At 36.6% G+C, this 13,931-nt stretch overlaps 1 protein-coding gene across 9 annotated transcripts in view; it reads left to right on the forward strand.

Annotated features, from left to right (window-relative positions):
- Positions 1-11,655, forward strand: part of SORBS2 (sorbin and SH3 domain containing 2) — a 147,344-nt gene extending 135,689 nt beyond the window's left edge. For 8 of the 9 annotated variants that reach the window (XM_058420505.1, XM_058420506.1, XM_058420507.1 and 5 more), the window contains 3 exons: positions 6,187-6,236; positions 8,752-8,858; positions 9,627-11,655. In XM_058420505.1, coding sequence (XP_058276488.1) covers positions 6,187-6,236; positions 8,752-8,858; positions 9,627-9,688 — 219 coding nt within the window. In that variant the 3' untranslated portion in view covers positions 9,689-11,655. Of the gene's footprint in view, positions 1-388; positions 500-6,186; positions 6,237-8,751; positions 8,859-9,626 lie in introns of all 9 variants that reach the window. The other variant, XM_058420504.1, reaches the window with a different exon arrangement.
- The last annotated feature ends 2,276 nt before the right edge of the window (positions 11,656-13,931 follow it).

Here is a 13,931-nt window from a genome sequence, read left to right on the forward strand (position 1 = left end):
AAGTCAGTTGCTTAGGACAGTATGTTTTAGGCCAAATATTAAACTATTTAATTACATTTTGCAGGCTACCTCTACCCTTAAATGACCTGAAAAACACAGCAGAAAAACTTAATTAATGCTTTAACTTTTTAATGCTTTCTGAAATGTATTCCAGAAAAGTAGATGACTAATAATAAGATTAGCATGAGATTTGTGATTGTTTGGGCTAGTTACATGTCCCCTTACCAAGCATTTAACATCCTTCGGCTGATTTTGTAAACACAGTTTTATAGCGCAGCTACTTCTCATATTTCTTAAATGTTTAAGCCAGCTCTGCTTTCTGCTGGAACATCAGGAGACTGATCCTCTTTTCCATCTTTCTTCTACTTTTCCGTGTCCCTCTGCCAAGGCACCTACTTCCCACTCTGTTCCTACAATATCCCTGTCTACTGCTTCCCTCTCACCTCCTCTCCTCTCTAAACCCTTACATCAGCAGGAGAAAGACTCACTACAGTTAAAGGTAACTGCACCTCTTGGATATGGATTGTTGTAAATCTTCGTGTCTATTAAATAACTGCAAGGCTAACACTGAGGCTGATCTTCTCAGATGTATTGCTTTCGCTACTAATATTAAATAACATAAGAAATGGAGAATTAATAGGCCTTTTTCAAATGAAACACAAGGTACAACTATAACCATTATAATACAATTAAATAGTTTAAGAAGATACCAATGACAGAAAAGCAGAAAGCCTTCAACTCAATTTCAGGTCCATACCCGGACAGCAATGTAACTTAGTTAATTGAATGAAACAGAACTGTATTCAAATATGCAGAAACCAGATAACATTTGTGTTTGCTTTCAATTTCAATCCAAAGTCTGGAAGAAAAGTCATAAATTTCACAGGAAAGCACCTCTGCGTAGGGTCATATTCTAGATACTAATTCTGTTAGTGAAGGACTGGACAAAGATTATTCCCTCTTCAGGACTAGTCTGTGTCAGCATTAAAGCTCTGTGGCAGAAAAATTAAAACTTGCTCTAGAAAGACAAAGTTAATCTGCAGTGCTGACTTCCAGAAGATTCATCTGCTCATGAAAAGGAGAAAAAGTCATGTAAAGAGAAACTATCCTAGAAAATTATTATTGCATCCTTACATCTATGTCATAAATCCCCTCCTTTTTTTTTCTTTCTCCTTAAGATCAACCCCATTTTACAATGTGCATTCATAGAAAACACAGACATAATGGACTTAAAGAAGTCTTAAGATCAACAGATCTGTTGGGTTTTTTCTGAAGTGGGGAAGACACATGAAGCTTCTTTCCAGGGCATGAATCTGTCATGAGCTTAGGTTTGTTTCACCTCCAAGAAGGGGTAAAACAGAGTGCTGCACTTGTTTCTGCGACTTTTAATAATTTAGCAGTCAGTAGAGCTTTTGATGCTTTTGCTTAGCCTAACCATAAAAATTAAGAACATTCCTCATCTACACTGAAATTCTTTTTAGGTGACCTTTATATTCTTTGCCCTTAGTTGAGCAAGGTGTGCTAATTCAAGCTGAAAATAAATAGAAGGAATTTATGTTCTTGAAACTGTATACTAATACTTCTGTTATTTTAAAAATACATATATATGTATATATACATATATATGTGTGTTATGTGGCTTAAAACTTAAAAATGGAATACAAGGAGCTATAAGTGGGAAGTGTCACTTTGCATTTTGGTGGTGGTAGGGATGTAACACAAAAGAAGTCTGAAGACACGTCCTAAGGAGATAATGCTGACATTTTTCTGCCTCCTTGGCCTCTCTTGGTATCTTTTTTTGTTGTTCTTATTCATCTGTCTCCTAAGAGGGGGCTGGATTTTTTGTTTAGTCATATTCTTCTGACAGTCACAAATACCAAAGAAAGGTTTCCAATATAACACTCAGCTTTCCTCACATCCCCCCCCAACTCACCCCTGCCCATGAGATTTCACTTTTGCTGCACACACACCCCTTAAGAACTGAATTCTGACAAACATGAAGCTGATTTGTAGTGATGCTAACAAAATGAGGATATTTTCGTGAGGTACTTTCCACCAAGTATTTACTTGCTTTTGAAATACAAAACAGTAGGTGTGTTCTGTTTAACAAGGAATTACATTTCCTATCAGTATTTCTAAGGTAGCATTTCTGCTCTTTGCTGTCGAGCTCTTCTGTGTTATTAGCTGAGACACTTCAGGGGTCTGCAATAGCTTACAGCTGCACATGATTCATCTTTTAATTGTAACATGTAATGGCATGTGCCAGAGGAGAAAAACACTTGGGAAAAGTGGTAGCAATGAAAATACTGTACACTAATAGTACCCTTCCTTCTACCTGTAACATCTGCTTTTTGTTTTCAGGAAAAGCATGTCTGATTTGCACGTATGAATGAAGCAACAAAAATCCCATGATGCTTCATTCTTTAACTCTCACTTGACAAAGTTTTTGTGGTTCTTCTAGGGTAATTTAAAGAGGGAGATATTTGTTATGGGTAAACCTCCTCGTAGCCCAGTGATGACTAAGAGATCCTGCAGCTCACCTGTCAGAGGTCACAGCTATTCACACAGGGTATGGTACTGGATGCCCAGTGTGCAATAACAGCTTTTCCATGGACAAGGAGCTCAGTGTCTAGTCTTTCAGTATTTTGCTTTTACCCAAGTGTCTCAATACTGTCAGTACGCTGTGTTTTCTTCCTGTTGTGCTTCTGTCCTATGACTGAGTAAAGGCAACAGGTCCCTGTGTCCTCAACTTTTTATATAAATCTATTAATGTATTGTATCTCTACAGTACTGCATGGTATTTCCAGTGCTACAAGGTGTTTATATTAGTCTGGTTCTTTATCGTTAGTCTAGTTTTATTAAAATTACTCCTTTCTTTCAAAGCATTTTTTGTTTATTAAAATTACAGCTTCTAAGAGTGAAAAATTTATTCTGCATTACACGTATACAGGCTTTTGCATGTATACAGACAGAATTTTTGGTTTTGAATCCATGTCCCTCTTTTCAAAATGTTTTGCTCCTGCTGTATTTTTTTTTTTCACTCAGTACTGTCCTGTTTATCCAAGCATTCCAGATTTAATACTCTTTAACCTTTCACTTCTTATCTGTAACATAAGCTGTAACACAACAGTTACAGTTTGTAATACAAAAGTATTACAACTGTAATATTTTCCCTTAGCCAGGAAAGATTTTGCTGAAAAAGATAATCTATATTATGAAAAAGGGGAAAGAAAGGGATAAAAAAAAAAAAAAAAAAAAAAAAAAAACAAAAAAAAAAAAAAACAAAAAACCAAACACCAAAAGTCAAACAAACACAAAAAAAACCACCCTCAACCAAAACTATATGAGAATGAGAATTTATGGTTTATGTTTTACTTTCAGTTTAAAATGTTATTGTCCTTTGCATTGGTTTCTTAACATTTAGGTCTTAAAACTGGTGATGGGATGAATTGTTTTCCATGCTGTTGCTGCTGATTTTAGTGATCATCTTTCTGGTGTCTCCCTTTTTAAAATTTGAATCTTAGTTTAAGATATGCAGGTTTGTGTAACTTCCAAAGTCTTTGCTTTTTGGCAGACCCCTGTTTGCTTCCAGGTATTGAGGGACACTGCTTTCTTCATTAATGAAGAAAGTTCAATCCTAGGAAGGCCAGGATTCTTGCAGTAGCAGACAAATACCATCTCACAGAAAGTCCAACTAGGAATGAGAGCTGTAGAAAAGGAATTAAGCCCTACTTTAATTTTGCACATTACTCCAAATGAATGACATGTAACCAGTATACTAAGAGGGGGTATTTGTTAATGTGTAGTGTATTTATGACTTTAATTTCAAAAGTACAAGAGCACATACCGTGCACCTAATTTGCATGCTGAGGACTCTGTGGAACTTTGTATGTCTTTTTGCAAGTGCAGTATCAACCATGCATGAAAATCAGGCATACAGCTGGGATCATTGACTTGACTGCACACTCCTTAATGGTTTTGGGATTAGGTCCTGCAATATTTTCCAGGAAATAGAACAGTCTGGTAAACTGAGGTGCAGCTGAAAACTAGGAATCTTTGTAACAGTCCTGTCTAGCCAGTGCAACTCTATGTGGGAATGAGAGCTTAGGGAAAGAAAACAGGCAGAAAGCTTCTGGATGTCAGCTGGGGTACAACTGTGGAATGCATCCAAATAGAGAGCAAGTGCCAAGGTCCCCCTGTTCAGACATACCACCAATTACTTCACCCTATTTCTCCAAAATTCTAATTTTTTCACAAGTCTCTTTTCTCTGTGGCAATAACATAGAGTTGAAAATCATTAGAATCATTAAAATCACCTTGATTCTTGTCTATTTCTACAGTAGTTAATTAACAATCAAAACTTTTATGAAGCATATGCAGAAAAAGAAGATTATACTAACCTTCCCAGTTTCTTCCTGGCCTGGTATTATGTTCAAAGCATTAAATCATTTGTAGCATTATTTAGGACTTTTACTTCCATTGTTTATAGGAGAAGTCCTTAACCTCAGTTGAGTTCTTTTGCATCTCTGACTATCTTTGGCATTCAGCTCAGTGACAGACCTGATGAAAGATTAGCAGCAAATCAGGTCAGATTCCAGACTAAATACAAAGCATTCTGACTATTCTCCTCTTGCTTGACAAGCCAGCCATTGAAGGAAGTTTACTGAGAACTGTGTAATTTACAGTCTTTACTGTTTATCCTTCGGTAAAAATTATCCATCGTTCTTGTACACTGGCAGAGGAGAGTTAAGTGAGGGAAAGAAGACAGTAAAGAGTATAAACTTTTTTTTTTTTAACTCTGAAAATTTTTTTCCCACTTAGCATTCAATAATGTGATTTAAAATGAAAAAATCTGTAATCTACCTGCCTGCATATTTAGGCACCTTTTAGAAGTTATACTCTGTAGACTGTAAAGTACAGACTGTTCACAATATTTTCTGCACATATTCATAGAAACTGCTGAAAATAAATTCAACTAATTTCATCTGGAGATGCTGAGAGGGAAAAGAGGGGGAAAGAAACTAACAAACTATATCCTGTGTTTTCTCGTTCCATTTTTACCATCAGCCTGTGGATTGTTTACTGCCTTCTCTCTTGGAAGACTTCAAGAGTGATAAAAGAGCGACTGAAATAGTCAAACCAAGAGGGAACCACAGGGCAGTAAGACAAATTCCATGGCTTAAAGATCAGGTTGCAGTTTACTCAATTCATGAAAGAAAGTGCTATGAGCAGTGCTTGATATCCACACTCCCAAAACAGATATGGTTCCCAGATTGGTCTCTACAGCATGACCAGAGGGCATCCTCAGTCAACAACAAATACAATCCCTGCTCATATCAAGAGCAATCCCAAGCAGCTGCTCCTGCACTTTCTGGTCCCAGCCAGATTCTAATCATTATAAGTCAATGACTTTCGAAGCAGGATATAGTTTCTGTAGAAGGTTAGTATTTTTCATTTCCATTGCATCCAGATTTATTGACTATTATTGCTCAATAATGCTCCATTAAGAAGGAACATCGTTCCTTTGAAAATGCTTTGCACTGGAAATACAGATTACTTTTTTCTGTTGAAGTGTTAATTGTTATATTCACACAATTAAATGTATTCTTTCAAATTTTTTTCTGTTCTTTGCCTCCCAATGGCCTGCATGGCTTGAGATGAAACAGAATTAGTTAAAGCATAGCATGTTATGCCTGCCAAGTTAGTACTCTGTGTGTGTAATGTAAATTGGTATGTTGTTTGTCTGTGGATATTCTAGATTCTGGCATTATGTATAGGAGATTCTATTTCTGCTTATCTAAAAATATATTTCACCCAAAGAATGTATGATGTTCATCAGTTGCATCTGATTTTTCTAATGTTATTTCTGTTTCACAGTGAAGAGGCAGCAGGGTTCTATTCCAGCTTTGTACTATACTATAAAAATAGAATGAACTGTTGATGAAGTTCACAGTTTGGTTTAGTTTTTATTATGACCTCCAAAAATCAGATCTTTAAACGTGCCAAGATTCAGTTGTTTGTCATGTCTCTTAAGAATTTATTCTGAGTTGATAGGGGGGCAGAATGGGTCATGGTTTTACACAAGGTAGAATATGAACTCTTGAGCAACTCTGTGTTACACCCCTATCCAACTCTTTGGACCTTAAACTGCAAATCTTTATTACATTTCAAATCATTTCATTTCAGCCACAGCGCCCTGTGCTTTCTCATGAAAATATACACAGTGGGGGGGAACCGTAAGTATAATTCTTGTCTACTAAACCAAAACCTAACATTTAAGCTACAGCCAGCACATCAGCAGATAATTTTTTAACTTGCCAAGTACAATTATGAAGAGATTTCACAGATTTATAGATAACTGCATGATGTAGGAAGATGTCCAAGTCCCAGAGGACAAAACCTTATTTGTTTAATTTTACATTCAGTGCAGCCAGACAAGGCAACTTAATAGTACTCCATTGTCTGTACTTACAGAAGAGATTTTGACTATTTTTATTCTCTCCATTTTTACATCTCAGCAAAATGACAGTTACAAATTCAACATTGATTCAACTGATCTGCTTTACTGACTTGATACAATTACTCAGAAATAGTTCTGGATGTGAATAGAGAGGAAAAAGATAACTTTAGAATGTTAATCACAAGCTCACACTTTTTGGTGTGATTTACAAGTGCAATTCAAATATGAGATACGGAAAAAGCTTTTCTGTATACTGGAGAAGAACCTAGAACTCAAGTCTTATTTTAAGAAACATTTTAAGTGCTTGGGATATTTCAGTACTGACTGTTAAAATGCAAGTTCAGTGCAAGATTGTCTTGAGATTCCCCCCCTGCCCCTTGCACTTGGGTCCTACTTCAGTGATCACTGAAACCAGTAGCCATTCTTCCTTTAGCATCAGAGCACTTCAGCATATGCCCTATTAGATAATTTTTCATTAAATGCACCCAAGGTTATTCTGTAAAAATATTTGTAAGTTTTCCTTAGTCATTTGAAGATGGAAAAGAGGAGCAAAGTTACCAAATAGCTATGCCACAGATAAATAATTAGATTTGGATATTTAATCTCACTAAAACCACGACTTCCTGTTGGTATTGTTGAGCGTACCGGAGCACTAAGTTTTGAAAGCAATAACTGTCTATTTCATTTTGTTCAATATAGCATAAGTAGTTCATGACTAAAGTTATTGATTCCTAAAACTAAAAATAGAAATTTATTTAAATTGCCAACTAACCATTCTTTCTCTTGAATGTTTTCTGTCAGTATTGTAAATGCTAGTAGAGTTTTCATACTTACAAAAGTCTTAGATTAGCATAGAGAGAAGAAAATTACTACAAAGGAGGTTTTTTTAGTTGATTATCTAGAAATTACTGAGATTCAATTTCTAAAGTTCAAAGAGAGCTCATTGGGAAGTTCTTGTTTCTGTACTTGAGTACATAATCGGCTTGAATCCTATTCATGACACATTACATCTGCAAATCCTGTCCCCTTGGAAGCTGCATTTAATTATTTTTTTTGGAATATCACCATAGCTCTGCTTTCCCGGAATGATGATAAGCATAACAGAAAATATTATTGCCACTTAGTTTTTGCACAGATTGTTCTTACTCCTGCTACACAAATTACCAAAGGTAATTGCTTAAAGAACTAATCTATTTCCATTTTGTTAGTATAATTAAAATATAAAAAGAGACTTTTGGGGCTTGGGAAGATGACTACCAGTGACGAGAAATTATGTGCTTTTTTTTTTTTCTTGGAACATTTTCTTCTTTTCTAATCTCCAAAACAGCAATGTGAAAAATAAGCGTAGTTTATTCAAGATAACTATCATCAAACTAAACCTAGCATCAGTCTGTATAAAGGATTTTCAAATTGGACTTTCAGGAGCAGGAATTTTTTACTAAAGTAAAAATCTTATTTAAGCCATGAAAACTTAGCCAGAATGACAAACACATCAATGAGCAATCATTCTTGTTTGTACTGGGGAAAATGTAATAATGCTAGTAAGGTTTAAAATTCGGTGAACTATTTAAGAGAAAAGAATGGATACAATTATGTTTTGCTTCAGTAATCTGAAATTAAAACTATATCCTTTTCCCAATTTCTGCAGTTGTACCCTGCTTCTTTTTAGACAGTCAGTCATATCTGCGGCACAGTTGCTTAGACAAAAAGGCCAATTCTGACTCTGCAGGACTCACAGGCTTGTGCAACAATCGTCCTATAAGCTGTCAGCACAAGAACCTTCAGTTCCCCCTAGTGAGAGTTTATTCTTTCAATTCAAAAAACTTTAATTAAAAATCTGGCAAGGAATGAAATACAGTGCATTTAGTAATTGCACAGCTCTTGCCATTTATCCACCTTACATCCTGCAATCTGCAGCCCTGGACAGGTGTAGAAGCACGGCTCAGGGTTTGAATATTGTTTGAGTTTCCATCCATATGTCCTCTCTGATTTGATTCAGGCCTCTCCCTCCCTCTCAGAGATAGATGGCTTATCTGTGTAGCCACTGAAGAGCCCAGGGAGCACCCCCAGCCACAGTGACAGTGTATGTCTCATGAAGGTTTTATTTGCTATAAAATAAATTTGCTATAAATTCCTAACCCTCAAATCTACCAAGCAAAAAAAAAAAAGTCTTTTTCCCCCTCAATTTGCAAGAAGTGTTTCTTCTTAATGTTCAAACCAGCTCCTTTACTTGAGCAAAAGTGCAAGGAACTCTTACTTCTTTTTAAAATGCATCATTTGTCCTATTTAAGGTTTCAGGCTCTATATAACTATACTCCTAGGAACGAAGATGAATTGGAGCTCAGAGAGGGAGATGTCATTGATGTGATGGAAAAATGTGATGATGGATGGTTTGTGGGTATGTTTTAATTTGGTTGCTTTCTTCTTCCCTGCCCCCCCGTCCCCCCCCCCGTTCCCCCCCCCACCCCCGACTGTGCTGCCCCCTTTGTGTAGTATCTTTTAAACAACTTGATTTTTGGCATTTAGTGTAACAAACTTGAACCTGGCTTTATCAGGAGAAATCCCGACCAAAATCCACTGAAATTAGCAGGTGATTTTCTCTTTTAAAAATGATAGATGCAAATTGACACACGCCTCTGGATTGTTGTACAGCATTGCTGTCATTTGTGACACAGAATGGACTATGTATTATTTGTTTTTATAAAGGTCAGATAACTTAAAACCTTCTCACATGAATACATCTACAGCACTGACCACTTGTGAAACCCAAGTATTACTGAACAAATGGCAATTTCATAACCTAGATATGGTGGCTTAATCATTTCATAAACCCTCATGCATACAGCAGCTAACTTCATCATCTGACAAGTCCTTAATATCTAAAAAAATCACATTATTTAGACTTTATGTTGTTGAAGTTAAATTATTTCTATGTACCAAGAATTTTAGCACAGCTTTTAATCAAGCCTAACAATTTAATCAAATATGCCTCTTCATTAGCATTTTCCTTTCTTCAGGTAAACTTTGTTAAACCTCACAAATAAACTTATATAGCATAAGGATCTGTTCTCTTTGTGCAATATTAAACATAAAAATTTTAAGACCATGCTTACATAGTGATTTTCTGTTGTGATTCCCATCTTTCATCTATTGCTTCTAATTTCAGGAACCTCAAGAAGAACCAAATTCTTTGGTACTTTCCCTGGAAACTATGTCAAGAGGCTGTGAAATTTTTTTTCTACTTATTTATGCTGCATCTCTGCAACACATCTGCATAAAGCTGCAAGAAAACATGCTCCGCTGGCCTTCTGTTTTCTTGCTTGCAGTCTCAAATAGAGGCCATCTAGTTCATCCTCATCCCATCCCACCCGCCAAACTGTTCCAGCAGTGTTACAGCAACGACCACAGTGTGAATAACTAAGCATTTCTGAGACAAGCGGAATCATTTCAACATTTAAATACTCCCTGCTTTTAAGTCTTTTCATGTGAAACACAATAGGAAAAGCCTGATCACAGGTACACAGATGAGTTGCCATGGGGGGTGGGGGGAAAGGGGGAATAATTATTCTTGGTTTGAACACTTGTGGTATTACCATGAAGTCTGGTGGGATTTTTTCAGCATGCATGTAATTCAGAGGAAAGTTGCTGTTTACTACTTTTTAAAAAATTGATTTTACACATTCTTATTAGCTTGGCAGCATTTGTTGCTTCCACATTGCTGTGTCACGGGTTTGCCTATTGTACTGGTTTACAATGTATGACAAACTTTAATATAGATTTTTTTGCCTGCACTTGTATGCTGTAACAAATGCACAGTGATTGTAAAATCTCAAGCAAGCAAGGTGAAAAATGGGAGAACTGCAAGCGTTCTGAACGGGTGCAATGGTATTGGCTAAATCTTTTTTCTTTTTTTTTCCCTAATGAAAAACTGTAGTGAACCTGTAGTGTTTTCTGTTAAAAGGTAAGAAGTGCAAAAGACACAAAGACTTGGGGAAAAAGGATTTAAGGAAGAGCAAGACAATGCTGTAAGCATAGACAGTAATAACCTGCTATTGATGTCTGATATTAAATGGTTGTAATCAAAATGTTGTAATAGTAAGCAACATGAAGTGTAAGAGGTTAGTGTTTTTACTTATCAGGAAATTAAAGAAGCAGGAAAGTAAACAGTGTTAGTGCAAAGGGTTGTTGGGTTTTGGTTTTTTTCTTTCTTAACATAGCCACCTGAAAAATATTCACAAGCTTCATGTACTGATTTATTTCACTATATATGTGTATGTATGTTAATGAAACCCAAGTTACACATTCTTTTTAGGAATTTAGACAGAAAAAAAGTCACAAGTATTAAAACCAATATATTTTAGAGGTGTTGGGTTTTGCTATTTGTCTGAATGAACAAGTGTTTGAAAACATACATTTTCCATAAGCAAAGGTAAGCATAAATAGCAAATGAAATTAAGGCACAGGATGATAATGACTATGGCTTTATAAAAATAAAAATTCGGATTTGGTTTCTTTGGCACCTTATAGATGGCAAAAGCTTCTGCTGCGTTTTTCATGGGTAAAGGATCAAAATTATCAAAATGTATGTAGTCTCTGTAGCATTTTGTACATAATTTTGCTTTTTGTACAGAGCCATTTGGTTGTTGATTTTTAAAAAAATTAAGTTTCTTATTTGCCCTCTTCACATACAGAACATTTCAATGCATTTTTCTTTTCATGCTCTGTTTACCATAAGCACATCTGGATAGTGCAATTCTGTAAGATAGCATTTTATGCAAAATTTTATTAATTAAAATATGGTTTACCAGCCAAATCTAAATGTACATATGTCTTTATTACTGAGAAAGGTCATTAAGGCAAAGGTAAAGAAACATCTTTGTGCAGCATACCTTTATTATTGCAGATTTCATGGCAAAAGCTTTATATTCAAAGGCTTTCAATTTTAAACTAGATCTGCATGCAGCTTTGCTGTGAGATTAATACTATCTTTGATGCCATTTATGATTGAGGACTTAAATATCTGTTGCCTGTGATATTTAAAAAGTACTGTTTCTACTCTGTATCTGATTTTAGAAAAATGCAGGTTTTTCATACCTGGCTTTCAGGTAACTGACTTTGAATTCCTACAAGCAAAAGGTCTCTGTGGTTTTTTTTTTCTTGAATAGACTTCTAATAAATTTTGCTTGGAGTACAAAACTGTTTCCCCCATTATTTCTCCAAATATAAGTAACTTATCACTTGAGTATTGCAAAGTGCTTAACTCTTCAAGCTTATATGCAAATAGTCACACATGCACACACACACACACACACTTGTACTTACACACGCACCCACACACATACACACCCATCAAGCCTACACCAGTTACATATATGGGCCACTAGCATTGCCCACACAGCTCTCTCTTGACCCACTTCTGTGTCTTCCCTGAAACACCTGAATGCAAAAGCAGCATTATGGACTTTCTGCATAGTGTGCCAATTTGAGGTGATTCTTCTCTTGCCAGAACCACCCTTCACACAGAAACACAAAGGTAAAACACACAATGTATAAGTCCTTTCTACATGCCAAAAGTTCCTACATCCTAATCCTTCAACAAAAGCAAAACGAGAACTCCCATGTTAAATGACAGCATAGGAACAAGAATTAAGGAAAACACTGGGTTTTGGGGAACATTTTACACTTGGGACATCTCTGCCTGGCAAGGAACAATTATCAAAAAAAGAACTTGCAACAAGAAGCAAAGCAGGTTCTAGGTTTTGGGTGGGGGTTTATGTTTGGTTTTTTGTTGAATTTTTTTTCACCACCTGGTAGCACAGACACTGCTGGCACCTCAGTACAGCTCTTTGGTCTTTCTTCACCATGCAACGCTGGCCATTCCTGCCAGGCTGCTTCTTCCCAATTGCTATGCATGGTATACTTCTACCACTAAAGAATACAGTACAACAGCAACCTGCATTTCGACAGGAATAATCTCTTTCCTCAAGTCTGATTTATGCTGTTTCGTCTTAACAATTGCTGGGCTGAAAAATGCAAACCCACCAACATCATCTAAATAAATAACAAATATGTAGCTGAAAGTGGTATCTGTCTACAGGGAGGTTAAGACCAGGGACTGCTGTCAAAACTTCAGCAGAAACTCCTTTGTCAGTGTAAGCGCTGTCAGTGCTGGGAGTGCTTTTAGTCTGGACTAAAATTTAGTCGGTGTGACTGAAGTGACCATTCCCTCTGCTAATTTAGCTTAAACCCACTACATGCATCTCTTCTCACAGCCCAATAACCAAATGCTGGCATATGCAGCCAAACATTGTGTGGTTTCCCCTTGCTGTTTGCTGGGTGACCCAGGGTGGGATTCAGGACATCACTGAAGTACTGCTTTATGCCAGATACCCGTGAGAACTGTCAGAAACAGGTAGTACTGTGCTTTAACAGTCTTCTCTAAAAACTAGCCTAATAACATCAGCTGGTTAGTGTAGTCTCACTAATACAAAGAAATGCTAGATAGATAAGGGTCTGAGTGGTTAAGGAGTGAAACAGAATCCTCTGCTAATTGCAAAGTGGATGAAAAAGGGGAAAATATTTGCCATTGTAATGAGAATAGCAAGCCATTGACACTCCAGGAGAAGATTGTAGTCTTAATGCTTTAGTCAAAAAGTAGAGAAATATTTAAGTATATCCAGGTAAACCAAACATACTCAATTCTGCTAAGTCTGCTGAAATCCCAACTATACTATTTAAGGAACAAACTAAAGGATTTTTTTTACTTCCCTTGGATAGGCTCCTATAAAACCATGAGGGACACCCCACACGAGAAGGTGGTGTTTTGTCTTGAAAGCCAGAACAAGAGAGATCTGGGGATTTAGAGGCCAGCCAGTTTAATATCTAGGAAAAGATGAGAACAGATCAATTAAAAGCCTCAGATATTCACTGATTTTTCTGGAAAAATATGTATGAAATCAAATTCCTTTTCTCTTGTCAGCATATGTAGCAGGCTTCTTGATTTCTATTAGGATTTGTTTTTAATGCTAGGAGTTGGCACCTGGATTTGCAAACTAAGTCAGTGCCAGTGCAATAAAATCAAGTTTGTTGCAGAGTTGCACTACATTACAGACAAATAGGTAACATAATCACAGCATCCCTAAAAAACAGTTGATATCAGTCCCTACACTACAGCAAGTAGATTTGCTGTCGAGGCAAAGGCTTCCTAAAACAAGAAAGCCCATAAAATACCAACAAGCCAGGGACACTAATGTATAAGCAGTTCAGGGTAGTGATCTATATCCCAAACTAAGCAAAGGGTCACCCTAGCAGGTCTCACATTCTGTCACCCGTGCCAAAGCAAAGCATGGTGTCATTCTGCCATGCCTGGTATTTACTAGTTGCCTTTTAAATGCTGATATACAGAACCCGGACAGGAACACGAGGTGCTTCCTGTGCATTTGAAAAAGCAGTGCATGAGCCCATGGGAAGC

This window comes from Hirundo rustica, chromosome 5, assembly GCF_015227805.2.
Source record: "Hirundo rustica isolate bHirRus1 chromosome 5, bHirRus1.pri.v3, whole genome shotgun sequence".
Taxonomy (NCBI): Eukaryota; Metazoa; Chordata; class Aves; order Passeriformes; family Hirundinidae; genus Hirundo; species Hirundo rustica.